We start from the raw sequence: 15895 nt of genomic DNA, 5'->3' as shown, positions 1-15895 counted from the left end.
TTGTTGCATTTTTTAAATCCTTCAAAATCCACTCTTTGTGCACTGCCTGTATGGGTTGATGCTTCCCAACTGTTGACATAATTGTACGCTCTCATGTGTTCTGCTCGTTGGTGGGAAGAGGAATGTGTACACATATCCTTATGCGTGCACGCACACATACACACACCGCAAGGTAAAATTAAATTTTGGTTTATTTAGTGAAAGATACAAAAAATACACTGAAGTGATTTGACTATTGGAGCCAATGCAAAATATTCAGCTCAGCACTCCACTTCTCCCAGACTGGGGGAAAGGGCCACGGTGACCATAAGATTACATGCAAGACAGAGTCTTGATGAATCTGAGAGATTTAATTCTCTGCTATTCCACAGTGTTTTTAAACCTGGGGCTTCTATCACCATTTAAGAAGAATTGATACAAACAGTCTAAATGGAATATAGGAAAAGAATGCAACCCAAGCCAGTTAAGAAAACACTGTCCATTTCCTTAGACCCTCCTTCTTCCTCAATTCCAGAGGAGCTAAAACCAGACGGAGGACAGGTAGGAGATGTGGAGGAGCAGATTTCCTACCTTGTGCATGAGCAAATACACACACACACACACACACACACACACACACACACACACACACAAGTACCAATGCCCTGAACCATCAGCATGCTTAAGCCCGGGCGGAGGAAGAGGTGGGAAGCAAATCCAAACAGAGGAACAAATAGTTTCTCCTGCAGGTGAACACCCCAGCCTGCTTCTGCAGGACAGTGTCCTCGTGGAGTCTTATCATAATATTATCCCCAGCTTGGTGCTTCTAAACAGGACCCTTCGTTTTTTGGGGTTGTGTTTGATTACTCAGTAATGTTATTGGGTAATATTCCTGGTCCACGATGTTCCATTAACGTGGTCAGGATTTTAAAAATTTAGGAATTCCTACACCTGAAACTAATGTAGCATTGTGTGTCAACTATACTTCAATAAAAGAATAATAAATTTAAAAAAATGTTAATGTTTATTTCTTTTTGAGAGAGAGAGAGACAGAGACAGAGCGTGAGTGGGGGAGGGGCAGAGACAGAGGGAGACAGAATCCGAAGTAGGTTCCAGGCTCTGAGCTGTCAGCATACAGCCCGATGCCGGGCTGGAACTCATGAACCACAAGATCATGACCTGAGCTGAAGTCGGACGCTTAACTGACTGAGGCGCCCAGGTGCCCCTACAAATTTTTAAAATTTAAAAATAAAAATGAAGAATTCTGACGCAAAAAAAAAAAAAAAAAAAAAAAGTCTGTCCACGAAAAGCAGTAATTCTGAGTAAAAATGACTGAGGGTCAAATTCTAACTCTGCAGAGAAAACTGGAACAAGATAAATAATTTCCTAAACTTCAGTTTCCTCAGCTGGGAAGTGAGAATGACACATGTAATTAATATAATGTTAACAATACAACATCGCTATGAAGACAGGTGAGCTGATACATTGGAAGCTCTTGGCACAGTGCCTGGAATACAGTAAGCACTCAGCAAGACTTAGCTCTTACTCTTATTATTATCATTTTATGTACTTTGTAAAATTCTGACATAGAGATCCATGTACATACTTCTTTGGCCATGATTCTGATTAATTCTTTGTGACAGGTTCCCAGAAGGATAATTACTTAGGTCCAAGTGTATGAACATATTGGATAATAATCCTGTTTTTTCAGATTTTTCCAGATAACACAATTCAACAGCTTGCTTTACTTGACTACCAGCAATTCGTGAGCTCTGGAAATTAAATTCTTAGAGTAAATTTATTTGGTAGATTACAAACCTAAATAAATTTATGTCTATTTTGTTAAAATCTAGTGCTCTTTAAGATCTCTTTGTGATAGGTCTTTGGCAAGAAAGAGAAGATAAAAGGCAAAGTTTCCCTCTTTATGGGAAACGTAATGGCCACAGAAGTGACAGTGTTTTAGGAGACTGTGCTCCTGGCCTCCTGCAATCCCTTGAGTGCATTCATTCCTTGGTGTTCCTTTCTAACACCTGCCATTTTAAATCCCTTGCTTTGCATTGCCATTGGACTTTTAGATTCCCTCCTTATCTCTGACCTTTTTATTTAAGGATGTGACTTTTAACCAACCTTTGACCTGTGGGTCAGCAGTTAAGCTGTCCATTCTCCCGGACCCTTTTCATCTTTTGCCTTCTTAAGGACAAAGCCGGTTGTGCATAACTTATACATATTTCGGCCATCTCAAGCCATTCTTAGGTGGTGAAACTTCCTCAGGCAGGTGCTACAAGGGGTATATTGAATAGAAATGATGAGAAACAAACATTGAAGAAGGGCATTAGACTTTGGGTTTCTCAGGAAAATTCAGTCTGATCAAGTTTCATTTCAATGTTGTCTTTTAGGGGAGGCTAGGGGAATATTCTTAACAGAGGCAGTCCTGATTACAGTTTTCTCATTTTGAAAGTGAAGTCTCTTGCAGGGCTGTTATGAGGAGTAAATATTAGAAACTATCCTTCTCCTCAAGATCTTAGCTTACTTGGGAAGGGGGACAGCATATACACAGATGTCTGTAACATTGACTAGAGGAAATAAGGGTCATGAAGCACAAAAGGGGATTCTAAGAAAGGAGAGATCAGATTAAATGGTGGAAATCTAGGAGGACTTCATGTAAGAAATGGTGTTTACAAGGAGGCAGGCTTTGTGAAGGAGTGGTGTTTAAGATCAGTCATGAAGGATTTTAGTGAGTGGAATTCGGTGCGGGTGTAGGGACAAGTAGAACAAGAGAGAATGGGGGGTGCCAGGGTGGCTCAGCCTGTTAAGCGTCCAACTCTTGGTTTTAGCTCAGGTCATGATCTCATGGTTTCGTGAGTTCGAGCCCCACATTGGGGTCTGCACTGCAAAGTCTGTTTGGGGTTCTCTCCCTGTCTCTCTTCCCCTCCCCCACTTGTGCTGTCTCTATCTCTCTCAAAAAAATAAACTTAAGAAAAAAGAACAAGAGAGAATGGGAACATTCATGTGTGCAAGTGGAGTCACAAGAGAAAAGTCAGAGGTATTAAGAAGTGGGACATGTTTGGGGACCATCAAGTGAAGTAGTTTCACTGGCATGTACAATATACTTAGGGGACTGTGGAAAGTACATGGAAGGACCAGGTTGCAGAGTGCCTGGTTTACTGGGGTAAGGCATATGTCTCAGTCTGGTGGACAAGACACTGAAGGTTTGATAGCTGGGGAGTGATCCGACCACAGCTGTGATTTGAGAAGGACAATGGGGGAGCTGTGTGAAAGGTGAAGTAAAGAGAGCCAGAGGGAGAGAGAGAGAGAGAGAGAGAGAGAGAGAGAGAGAGAGACTAAGCAGGGGATGCTAGATTTTTTCTAGACTAAAAACAATGGTGCAGGGGGTGGGGGGTGGGGGGTGTCAAAGCCAGAACAGTGGCTGTGAGGATGGAGAGAACAGGTGGATGTGCTTAGTAAATTTATTAAATTCTTTTTTTAAAAGAACAATTTCTTTTCTTAAATAATTTATTCACAATAAATTAATAGTTAAATAGCGAATTCAATGGTTAAAAACTCATAAAACACATCAACAAAAAAATCTTTGGTTAATACATCTAATCACATTCTATAAAGCATAATAATTTAATTTGAATAAAAAGGCATATGAAGAAGATTACTGAACACTGTTGAAAAGAGATGAGCATAACAATAAGGTGCTTATCCATTTTCAATCCTAAAAAACGTAGTGGCTGAACAGGGCTGTAGAAAGGTCGTACACAGGGCCAGGAAATCAGGCACTGTGTCCCAGCTTTCCACTAATTGTCCATGGGATCTCTGGAAAGTCACTTACAAGTCTCTGAACCTGTTTTGTCCTCTGTAAAATGAGGAGTAAAACTAGCCAATCTAACAATCTCTATAAATCAATGGCCCCGTTTATGCCTGGTTTCCAAAAGTTTCCAGTGGTATCCATAGCAGACCAAACATTTTTTCCAAGTAACAGAGTAGCATAGATGATATAATCTGTCTAAACTTTTTCTGTTGCGTTCAAATGATCCATAAAGAGATGTACCATCAGTGAACTGTAGTGTTTTAACCATAAATTCTTACTACTGCAATCACCAAGCCTTGAGCCTAAGACAGCAAAGACCACAGAGTAGTTTTTCAATTAGCATCTGGCCTCATGTACACCTTGCCAAACATTTTGATCCATGTGTACCTACAATTCCTTTTGACAGTCACTTTAATCCAGCATAACCTGATAGACCAAAATCTAAGCTTGCAACATAATTTAAGAGGTGAATTACACCAAGTAATATTTTAAGTGTTTATTCATTTTTCAATGGAATTTCCTGCAGAGTTTCTTTAAATCATTACCCCCCTCATATAGTTTAATGATAACTCAATCTCCTCATGACTTTTCAGGAGCACTCTCTTACATTTCAGTGAGAAGGCCTTCTGTACACACAGACATGGCCCCAACAGCAGAAAAGTGCACTCATTCTGAGAAGAGCAATAAAATCCTGCATTCAGGCAAAGAAGTCTTCTGTACTTTCCTCGGCAACATGTCACAATGAAGCTAATAAAAAAATATTGTCAAAGTTGTTATTTTGATTTAATGCCAGATGAGAGAATAAGTAATGTTGTTCAGTTGACAACTGTCATCGAAGCTTTGAGATATACTATCAGTTGGTAGTTTGACACATTTAAGCCCACATAACCTCATGAGAGAGAAATGCACATTCAGGGGAAATAGCCTGGTCTCTGTGCACATGTGTTTCCCTGTACTATTCTGGATCCATAGGGAAGTTTATGGAATGCAGTGGGAAGAAAGAACCTAGAAGGAAAACATATTGCTTCTGATAAATGCACTGGACTATGAGCGTGAGTGCCGGGTAGAGGTTAATGATATTATGACCTTGCTATTTGTGGGGAATGAGATTTGGGGGGAGCCTCATCTAGCTTTCTTCCGATCACCAAACTAAACCTTTTCAACCTTCCATAAATCAAATATCTTCTTTCTAGAGTAAAGAGGAAATTGAAATCCCCCTATTGTGTGTATACTGGAAATCTGTAATCACAAATCCAGCAATTTCCTACCTGTGGTTCAGAATGTTTTAAAACCAACGTACCGTCAAGAACTTTAGGGGAATAAAATGTCCCAGAGACAATCAAATGACACTATTTGTATTCTGGGCTCAGCTATGGGATTCATTTTTGAATCCATCTTTGAATCCAATCAGCAGGGTGGCACATGCTTATGAGTAGTTCTGTCAGATCCACGCCATTTCACTGACTAGGGGGTCCCACCCCTCCCAGCATACGATTGAGCTAACGCTCCACAGCAAGGAGGACAAATTACAAATTCATTAATTCACTAAAATCTGGTATTACATTCCTATTGTCTACCCTAGATCTTTTGTTTAAACTAAGCTCTCTGTTACATGAGTTGTTAAATGAGTTGTTAAATGGCAATGTTTGGATTTTCATAATTACGTTTGAATTTCACAGGTCTTAAATCAGCAGGAACTCAGGCTACATTAAAAGTTTTAATGCCTGACATGCGAAACTAAGGGGGCAGGTAACCTATTTTAGCTAACTATTTTTCATAAGAAACCATGAACTCTAAATCACAAATTATCCAGTCCTTTCCACTCACAGATATAATCCAGCATTTGGCTTTAGAGATAACACATATATAAATGGCTCAATGCGAGCAACACCTCACATTTCCATAGAGATAAAGGATGCAGAGCTCTTCCACACGTATCTGATGTGTTCCTGTAAGCCTCCCATGTCAGGAGGATCTCTTCTCCAGAGTTTCCCACAAGTCTCCAAGTTCGTTTCTGTGAGGGCGGTCTTCACATTCATCAACCTTATTTTGTTCACCCTCCATCAAACAGACTTCATTTCTCAAAACTAACTTTAAAATATGTTCTGAGGGAAGCATTTTTTATTCATCGGCCTGAGATCTGTTATGGAAAAACTTCCTTGTAATTGAAAACATATTGAGTAAAACAGTGATTTTCCAACCTGTTTTTAACCGATGCTTTTCTTTTCCAAACATTATGCAGATCCTGAAGTGTCCCACCACCCCCCCCCCCCCCGCCCCCGCCCTGGGGGTGACAGACTCCAAAGCCACATTCCTCATGGCCTCTTTTTGGCTCCCTGCAGCTGGCCCCACCTCCTATGAGGCTTAAATTCATGCCTCCCAAATTTATTCATCAAGTTGACTCTGGAACATGCAAAAGGCGGTCACTCAGCCAGTGGCTTCTGAGCAAGTGCCCCGCTGGGTGATGACAGCCAGAGCCCCACTATGCAATGTGGTGGCTTGGGTCAAGTGAAGGAACCTGGTAGTCACCGAGCAGAGTCCTGTCCGGCAGGTGGGATCCTTGGGGAAAGAGTCCCAGAATGTTTCCCTGAGCGGTCACTCCCGTTTGCTGCAGGGTTTGCTCCCCCAAGACCTTGACCAAGAAGTTGATATACCTCATTGCCAGGCGAAGGGTTTCATTTTTGCTCAGCTTTTTGTCCGGAGGGTGAGTGGGAATGAGCTTCCTCAGCTTGGCAAAGGCGCTGTTGACATTCTGCTGTCTCCACCGCTCCCTGCTATTTGTGAAGATCTTCCTGGTCATGTTCGAGTTCCTGAAACAGGAAAGAGAAAGGGCCCTAAGGGCCAATACCTGATAAGAGGGCTATTGGGCATCACATGTCCTGCCAAGAATTTGGGATGTCAGTTCTTCTTGACCCGGGTTTTAGGAAATTCACTTCCTCATTTTTAGGTTTTTCTGAGTCTTCCTTTGGGTAAGGGAAGAAAATGTGGCAGAAGAAAGGACAGGGTAAGAACAATACCTTTCAGCCTTTTTCTCCCTAGCTGTTTCAAAGCCCCCTGTTACAAGGTCATTTTACCCCAGAACCCTCACTACTGCTTTTATAACCAACTCTTCCTAATTGTCCAGAACCAGGCACAGTATAGGTTTAAGTACTTGTGCAAATAAAATCTATATTTAGCCAACAGGGAGTCGAATATGGATTCTCAAAAAGTACAAGCCGTGATTCTAGATTCCACTAATAAGACAATTGTGGGAATGGAGATGATAGCACAGCTCTCCTCTTAGCTGGCAGACCTCACCTGGAGGGTTGGACCTCACTGTGCAAAAGGTAAAATATCCAGACTGGACCACATTTAGGGGAGTATGAACAGAGTGGTGAAGAGTCTTCAGACCTTCTTTTATGAAAAACACAGTGGGGATATTCAGCATGACAAGAAGAAAGGACAAAGAGAAAGTGAGGGTGACGATTTACCATGGATGCCGTAGAAGATGTTCGGGCCTCCACGAGCCGGCACTCAGGTGACCTTTCCAACTCCAGGACAGTTGATTATCACCATCTACTGCCAAATCTTACTTTGCCATTTTTAACTCTTAGAGGCATGGTCCCCTTTTTGCAGACAGCTTGGATTAACATGTGTGAATGGGAACACGGATGGCGCATCAACGAACAAACCTCTCCGTGATCTTGGCATGTGGCGGACTTTGAACACCACTGCTCTACTCTCCAAGTAGGAACACCCTCATCCCTATCTGAACTCTGTATGATAAAGAAGCAGAACGCTCCCCAGATCCCTGCAATTCTGGGGGAAGGTAGAGCAGGAGTTTAGCACAGGGGAAGAGCCACCCTTCCCTTCAGAGCGTGTGTGTTCTCATCACAGCACCAAACACCAACCAGCTGTGAGGCACTGCCTAAGTCCCTTCACCAACCTGAGCCTCAGTTCCTTAGCTATCTACAATGGGTGTAATTATACCATCCTCTCCTCATAGCCTGCTGTAAGGATTGAGGGGAATGTTGCATGTGAAAGCATTCTGTGAACTATAAACTAAGGGAAACAAGAGCAAATAGAGCATTTGTTTTGTGCCAGGCACTCACGCTACATACATACGCAAGCAGTGTTGGTTGTAGTGACAGTACTATAGACACTGCTGGGTTGGCTGAGGGAGGCCAACATGTCCCAGGTGTCATTTCACTACACGTGTGCTGGCACGTTTGCCCTTCTGTAGGGACCAAATGATGGTCTCAGTTTATTAGAACAAGCCACGCTGTTACCATCGAGCCCTGACTCTATAGGGGCCAGTCGCCAATGGAAGCATCTGCATGGTGGTTAGAAACATAGGCTTTGGAGCCAGAACCCCGGTTTGGCTTTAGGTTCTGCTCCTCCTAGCTGTGTGACCCTGAGCAATCTACTTCAACTCTCTGTCCATCAAATGCCTCATAAGTAAAGGGTGACTCCAGGTACTACCTGTGAGGACAAATAAAATGATCCACGTAAACCACTTTAGCAAAATGGCACACAGGAAGTGCTCAATAAATGTTAAGTGATTACAGTTATTATCTCGACAAATAAAACAGGGGAAGGTAAATGTTCATTGTAATTTAGCGATTTGTTTTCCTAATAAAGAAGCTACAGTGTAATAGAAAAGGTCTGAGCCTGATTTACGTATTTGTTTGTTGTGCTCTGTAAGAGTATATGGACATACAGGTGTGTGTGTGGATGTAGAACATAATACTTAGAAGGATTCAGGCCAAACTGTTGACATGGTTCCTTGGGGGAGGGCAGGGGGTTGGGGGAAGACAGAAAAAGGAGATGAATGGGGCGCATGAGTAGCTCAGTTGGTTAAGTGTCCAACTCTTAATTTCAGCTCAGGTCATGATCTTACAGTTGTTGAGTTCAATCCCCTCGTAGAGGCCCCTGCGTAGAGCCCCGAGTCTGGCTCTGCACTGAGTGTGGAGCCTGCTTGGGAGTCTCTCTCCCTCTCCCTCTGCACTTCCCTCCCTCCCCCACTACCCCCTTCCCCATCTCAAAATAAATAAATAAACTTTAAAAAAAAAAGATAGAAAAAGGAGATGGGTGTGTGTTATTTGATACAGTTGGGTAACATTTTACATTTTTATAATAAGAAAAGATTCATATATTATTTGCTTCATAATAGGAAAAAACTAAGAAAGCTTACGGGCTTTAATGTAGAAAGACCTGGCTTTAAATCTCAGCTCTCCATTTCTTAGATATATGAGTCTGTGAAAATCAGTTAACTTCTTTAACTGATTTCTTCTCTGGAAAATGGAAATAAAGCCATCATCAGGGTTCTTGTGAGGATTAAATAATACATTATGTGATGCATATGAATACATAAATGAGACAGTATGTGCCTGCTACATAGGTGCCTAATAAATACAAGGATTCTCTTCCCTATGCAGATGGGAAGTGTCATTACTCCAAAGAATAGCATTTTTCAATTACCTGCATGCTCCCAGGACATTTCCCCATCCCTGTTTTTGTTGCCTTTCCTGTTTCTGCCTAGGTTGGAGACAGATTGCTGTGCTGAGAACCAGTGGTAAGGGGAAGCATGGCGGCCCAAGCTGACTGGCTGGCTTCAGGTTCCCTCCAGCAGCCACTCAGGTCTACTTCCTTTCTCTGTGGAGACACTCTTAGTAGGACCCATGATCCAATTACAATCATATGCGCTCCGAGCTTAGGCATCAACACTTACTGACCCCATGTGCCGGACGCTGTGCCGGCTGCTGGATGCCGAGGAAACCAATGCCTTGTGAATGGAGAGAGAAGCACAGGGGCTGTAGGGGCAGAGAAACAGCACCTACCCCAGGCATTCCAGGGGAATTCCCGACCGACCAAGGGGGTGCACAAGGTGATACCGAAGGCCTCTTTCTGCTCTGAAATGCCACAATGACCTGCCTATTGCTTTTTATTATCTAACTTACCTTATTTCTAAATAACCTAGTCTTTCACCTACAATGAAAATAGGAGTGTTGTCAGAACTGTAACCAGCTAAAACTGAAATATGACAGTCTGAGCTTAAATCACGGGATTTTAAGATAGAAAACTATCCAGTTTTGCTCACACCGAGGCCGGCTGCTTTGCAGCCAGGACTGTGGGAGCAAAGTTACTTTCAAGCTTCTCTTGTCAAAAGAGGGTTTAGCTCACTCACTAAGTCAACTCTAGTCCCTTGGGGGAGCGGGGGCGGGGGGTGGGGGACAGGGGCCATCTTTTTCAAGCTGGGAAGAAAAAGATTAGGCAGGATAAACTAACTGGTGTTCTCTTCTAAGAGGGCTCAATCCCATTGTGCTAGAAGCAGACAGAGGAAATAAGGAGAGGAAAAGATAGGCTTCAGAAATGTAGCCTGCCCTCCTGGAAGGCGCTTAATAATTCCTTGTTGATTTATCCTCAAGGGTGTTACTCTTCTCCACAGGGGGAAATTGAAATCAGCGATTTAACAAGCTGGAAAAATTCAAAGCAGCGGTCACTGGAAAATTACTAAAGTACTTATTAAATCAAAGGAAAATTGCATTTAGTGTTTTCCCAGTTGTAAGGACTGATTACTGCTAAGCTTGATTTCAGAATAATTTAAGAGCTTGAAAAATACACCAGATGCCACAGAAGCAGAAGACATCTGATAGATGTCAAAACAGAGGTAAAGCATGTTGTCCCAAGGTCACGCAGGGAATCAGTGGCACAGCCTGTGTCCCATGCCTCTGTATTTATGCATCTTGTCACCACTGACTCCTGATGGGTCAGGGTCCATAACCTTTTTTGTGCCATGGACTCTTTTGGCAGTCTGGGGAAGTCTAGGGAAGGACTCTACCCCAGAACAATAATTTTAAATACATAAGATAAAAAGCTGTTGGTTCCCTTCTCAAAATAATTATTTTAAATGCATGAATTGAAATACATGGACGCATAAAAATGACCAATTATAATTAATACTTATTAAAATAATTTAAAAATGCAACGCAGTAATAATGCACTTTCTTTTTTTAAACACATTAAATGATTTACTACTGTAATTTCTACACGGTGATACGTAAACGGTTTTTTCAAAAGATCTGCAACATCTGTGAGATGAAGGGATTTATGATTTTTGTTGGTGATGTTGTCACCAGTACTAATCTTTATCACCCATAAGTAAAGGAAATGCAAAATTTAGATTAAAGGTGACTGGAAATAAAGATGTAATTTTTTTCCCCGTCCAGATATATAGAACCCTGATTTCTACCCATAGACCTCTGGGTGAGTGGGTGTCACGAACCTGGGGTTAAAAATGCCTGGGCAGGAGAAGCGTGATGGTAAATATAACAGGAACATAGGTGGGCACAAACTTCTATTATGGTGCCACCACTGAAGGTCACAGGTTACCAGAGAAAAGAATGATAATTATGCCCCCACAGAAAGTGACCTATGCCCCCAATAGGGGTTGCTGCTTTTTTTGTATGCCAATGGTGTCTAGACACAGAGCACCCCTGCCACAGGAAAGGGTGCAGCAAAGGGTCACAGCTAACATTCCTGCGGTGGCCTGTCCCCGACATTCAGACTCATATAGCTCTTTGTTCATAAGACTTTAAATTTCTCTTCCTGTCATTTGGTTTCTTCTTTCATCTTTTTCTTGAAAACAAGTGAAAATAGTCTCCAGAAAGAGAGAGATGAAAGGTAGTTTATAGAGTTGGGTTAGGGTAAGGTACCTAACCTCCAACACTGGATATGGTTTTGCCTTTTGAAATTATTATAGAAGTAACACATGCTCATCCAAGAAAAAAAAACACAAAAACAAAAACGAAAACGAAGCGGTACACAAGTGCATACAGTAAACAAATACAAGGCTCTCTATCTATCTATCGAATTTTTTCTCCCAGCAGTAGCCAGTTTGGTGTGTGTATAAATGATATATATCCTTTATATACCATGCATATGTCGTTTAAAAATCAGAACACACACTATTATGCAAGTTACTTTTCTCATTAGATAACCCCGCATGTTGATGTTCTAAATACATACATTTACCATGAATCACAGTCTTTGGGTGGGTACCCCGCGCTCCGGGAGAGTTCCACCCGCGCCTCACCGCCCCATGCACCTGCGTCCCCTGCCCACCCCGCCCGACCTGCTGCCCTCGCCCACTTCACTTCCCGGCTTTCCCCCTTTTTCTCTTCTTAACCTTCGCTCCCCCGGGCCTGCGGAGCCCGGCCGCATCTGGTGCTCAAGTTTCACACCTGCCAGGTTCGGGGGAGTAAGCTCACCGGTACGCAGAAGCTACCCAAACGGCCCCAGGAGGTGCTCCGGGGTGTCTCCAGCATCCGTATCAAGGTGAAGCGGCCGGGCCAACACGCACTAGGGGACCGCTTTGCTCCCCCGGAGCCCCGCCACCACCCCTACCGCTCGGAAAGCCCCCAGGTCTCACTGAGTCGACTTGGTAGCCGCGGCCAAGTCGCCTCCACATCCCTGTCCTCCAGGGCGACCACGGCTCAGACCCGGCGCTGCGCGGGAGACCCGCTGACCCATGAGTCCGGCCCCGGCGGCACCCACGTACCGCAAGGATCGACGCACCTGCTCGCCAAGAGCCGGGAGACCGCGCCGTCGTTGTCGCGGTCGCTGGCCGTGTGCGCCCTCGCCTGGACGCCGCGCCTCTGCTGCTGCCTTTATAGGACCCGGGCCTTTGTCTCCAGGCCCCACGGGGCCCCTTCCTGCCCGGGTTTCCCGCCCGTCCCTCCCGGGTCCCCGTGCTCCCGCTTCCCAGGCCCACGATCCAGACCCGCTAGATCGGGTTTTCTGGGGGTGGGGGTCCGAAACCCGCGTTTTAACTAAGTATTCCAGGAGATGAGGACGCACTGCGAAGTACAGCAGTCACTGCACTGGGCAGACGCCTGGATTTATGCATCTCAGGTTCCACGGTGCCCAGCACAGAGCTCCGCTATTTCAGTGGCCTTCTAACCGGTCTTCTGCTTCTACGCTTTCTCTTTCCATCTACTATCCAACATCACTCAGAATGATCCTATGAAAACCCTTAGGTGGCTCTCCATTTCACTCAGAACTAACCTGAAGTCTTCATAATGGCCCCTAGGATACCCTTTACCTGACCTGTCTGTCCCTTCTCTCCCTGTGGTTTAGTCAACTGCAGTCCCTCTGACCTTTGTTGTTTCAGGAACACACCAAACACCCTCCTGCCTCAGGACCTTTGCATTGTTTTCTCTGCCAGAAACACTCTGCCTCCAAGTTATCCACATAGTTCCCCCTCACACATACCTCTTTTCATTCACTCAACAGTCGCCACTGAGCACCTACTAAGGTCCAGCACCTGTTCAGGTGCAGGGAGACAACCTCAAACAAAACAGACACAAATCCCTGTTCTCAGGGAACTGACATTCTTCAGGTCTTTGGTCACATGTCACCTTCTCCTGAAGATCCTCTGAGCACAATATCTAAAATTGCACCTTCTCACACACAGGGACTCTTCACCCTCCTGCCCTATTTATTCTCCTCTTTAGTGCTCATCTCCATTTAGTAATGCTTTACTTATTTATTCTGTCTCCTCCCAACCCCAGTGAATAGGCTTTCACCAAACATGGGTTGATTAATGAATGGGTAAGTAATGAGTTTATACACATCACATTCTCTGAAGGACCCAGCATAGGATTTGGTACAATAAATTCACAGTGCAATTCAGCTTAGTGGATAAGAGTAAATGACTTTGGAGTTGTATTACTCAGATTGAAATCCCTGGTCCACCCCACTTACGTGACCTTGGCAAATTATATTATTTCTCCCTGCCTCAGTTTCCTTATCTGTGAAATATGGTCAGTGATAGGATTGTGAGGGCAACTACTGGCTCCCTTTCCTAGGAGAGAATTATATAGCCCCACCCACTGCCATGTGACTGGCAGTGCTTCCCTGTAGGTGGTGGGAGAGGACTGCATGTCCAGGCTTGGCCACGTGATTTGCATGGGCCAATGGAATGTGAGCAGACCTGACAGCCACGGTGATGGAATGGGAGCTTTTTTTTTTTCTTTTTGAAATTTTTTGTCAAATTGGTTTCCATACGACACCCAGTGCTCATCCCAAAAGGTGCCCTCCTCAATACCCATCACCCACCCACCCCCCCCTCCCACCCCCCATCTACCCTCAGTTTGTGGAATGGGAGCTTTAAGAGCCATTCCTGGTTGGGCTTAGTCATGAGAAGGTTATGTTTGGGGTTGCTCTTTCAGCCTGGAAGCCATGGAGCAAACCCATAACCAACCACAACAGCCCCCATGTAACATGAGTGAAGAGTAAATCTTTGCTGTTGTAAGCCACTGAGAATTTGTGGTTGTTTGTCCCCCTCCTTAAAAAAAAAAAATCAGTTATTATTATAAATTTAAAAATCTGTTGCATGAATTGCTAGTTTCTCAGGAGGCAACAAGGTAAAGAAAACTCTACATCTGGCTTCAAGGGGTTCGCAGCCCTTGGGAGGGAGAGGCATGACAAAAATGACTAAATACAAGACAGTCCTGAGTGCCAGAGGGTGCGAACTTGGAGCTGGGGAGGCAAAAGATTCTAGCTGGAGGATCAGAGACAGCTTGTGGGAGGGATGGCATTTAAACCAGCCCTGAGGCATAGGTTGCCTCTGACATTTGTGGGATCCAGGACAAGGGTACAGATGGAGACTCCTGACTCATTTTTTTCCCCGCTGCCCAGCTCTGTCCTGCTATGTGAAGGGCCTTGTGTATATGATGTGGATTCCCAGTGCACACAGACCCAAGAAAGAGCCCTGTGCAGGCTCTGAAATGGGCTCAGGGCCATTTGAGCAGAAATCCAGGGGTCCTGAATACCCAGAGTGTGATCTAGAATGTGGGAAATGGAGGTGCCTCCTTAGCACAGCAGGCAGTGCGTCAGTCTCACAGAATGTGGGAAATGGGCACCAGATGGGGACTGGAGGGCCAGTAGAGGGCCATCTAAAGCACAGACCCAAGGCAGGGGTCCCAGTTGCTTGGCTGGAAAGGTGGGAAAAGCTGTAGGAATTACACAGTAGGAGTGGTGGACAGGACAGTCCCTGTGATGCCAACTGGGAGCGATATGTTTAGATTTACAGGTTACAAAGCTCATTCTGGTGGCAGCACAAAGGGTGCATTGGAGGGTGAGTTGGGGAGAATTAATTGGTCAATTTGTGCACAAAAAGCACCTCTAAAAACACAACCTAATATTTCCAACAAACATTCCCAATTTGTCTTCTTTCTGACCTTCTGTCTTATGTACGTGGAAGGGGAATTGAGGCCTCCCAGGGCCCGTGTTTTTCTGCCATGCCTTGTTAGGTCACAATTCTCATAGACCACATGTTGTATTTTAAAGCATGAACCTACATTACCTTTCCTCTTAGCCAAAAACCTGTGAGGTAATGTATTTGCTTAATGGCGTGTTCTGTGGTTGTAAAAAAAAGAATTGTGGCAACAGGGTAGCATGATCAGAAACGTGTGACGCAAAATGAAACAATCAGCTATAGAGTGGGATCTGTGTACAACTGAACAAGGGCTGACAGAAAGGCGAAGATTACAGAGAAAGGGGCATAACTGTGCTGGCACATGGGGACCAGGGTTGACATCTGTTCTCTTCTCAAAAATGTCTTACATGTTATTGTTGCTTTTATCATTTTTAAAACTGGGAAACAATTTTGGTGCACCGTTCCACTTAGCGGTGATTCTTCAGATGATGGGCCCTCTCCCATTCCAGTCTCCCAATGTGGAAAGTTAGGGGCTAGGTCCTGGTCCCCCAGGGGAAGGGGTTGGAGGAGAAATTTGCATAATCCGATTATTGAAGGATTAAGTTTGGGCAGCTAAACGCCTCTGTGTGCTCAAGCTAAAACCCTTACTATTCATGGCTCTCACTGCCCCCTGGAGAGACTGCACCTGCGGGCTCCTGGCGAGGGAAGGGCAGGTCGCTAGGAGAGCCTGGCATTGTCAGGCTCTCTGCTTCTGCTGGCTTAATTGATCTGTCTGGATTAGCCTGTGAATACTGGACCTCTAGTCCTATGTGCAGGGGGTGTCAGCTTCAGGAAAGACCAAACCTGGGGGTTTCAGAAGGGATTTCTGTCAGCCCAGGTTGTTGGGGGGCCAAGGTCAT

The 15895-nt window shown here is 44.4% G+C and overlaps 2 protein-coding genes across 2 annotated transcripts in view; both read right to left on the bottom strand.

The window, feature by feature from the left end:
- Positions 1-6278: 6278 nt before the first annotated feature.
- TAL2 (TAL bHLH transcription factor 2) lies at positions 6279-6596 on the bottom strand. The gene has a single exon (XM_042912290.1). The coding sequence runs from the start codon at positions 6594-6596 to the stop codon at positions 6279-6281; it is 318 nt and encodes a 105-aa protein (XP_042768224.1).
- Positions 6550-15895, bottom strand: part of FKTN (fukutin) — a 94963-nt gene continuing 85617 nt past the window's right edge. Inside the window, exon 12 of the mRNA XM_042912289.1 lies at positions 6550-6630. Within this exon, the coding sequence (XP_042768223.1) occupies positions 6571-6630 (60 nt within the window). The 3' untranslated portion in view covers positions 6550-6570. The remainder of the gene's footprint in view (positions 6631-15895) is intronic.

The sequence above is a fragment of the Panthera leo genome, chromosome D4 (genome assembly GCF_018350215.1).
Source record: "Panthera leo isolate Ple1 chromosome D4, P.leo_Ple1_pat1.1, whole genome shotgun sequence".
Taxonomy (NCBI): domain Eukaryota; kingdom Metazoa; phylum Chordata; class Mammalia; order Carnivora; family Felidae; genus Panthera; species Panthera leo.
This window is presented reverse-complemented; position numbering and strand designations above follow the sequence as displayed.

Coding starts and splice junctions, on each gene's coding strand:
- TAL2 (XM_042912290.1), bottom strand. CDS start 6,596: ATGACCAGGAAGATCTTCACAAATAGCAGGGAGCGGTGGAGACAGCAG.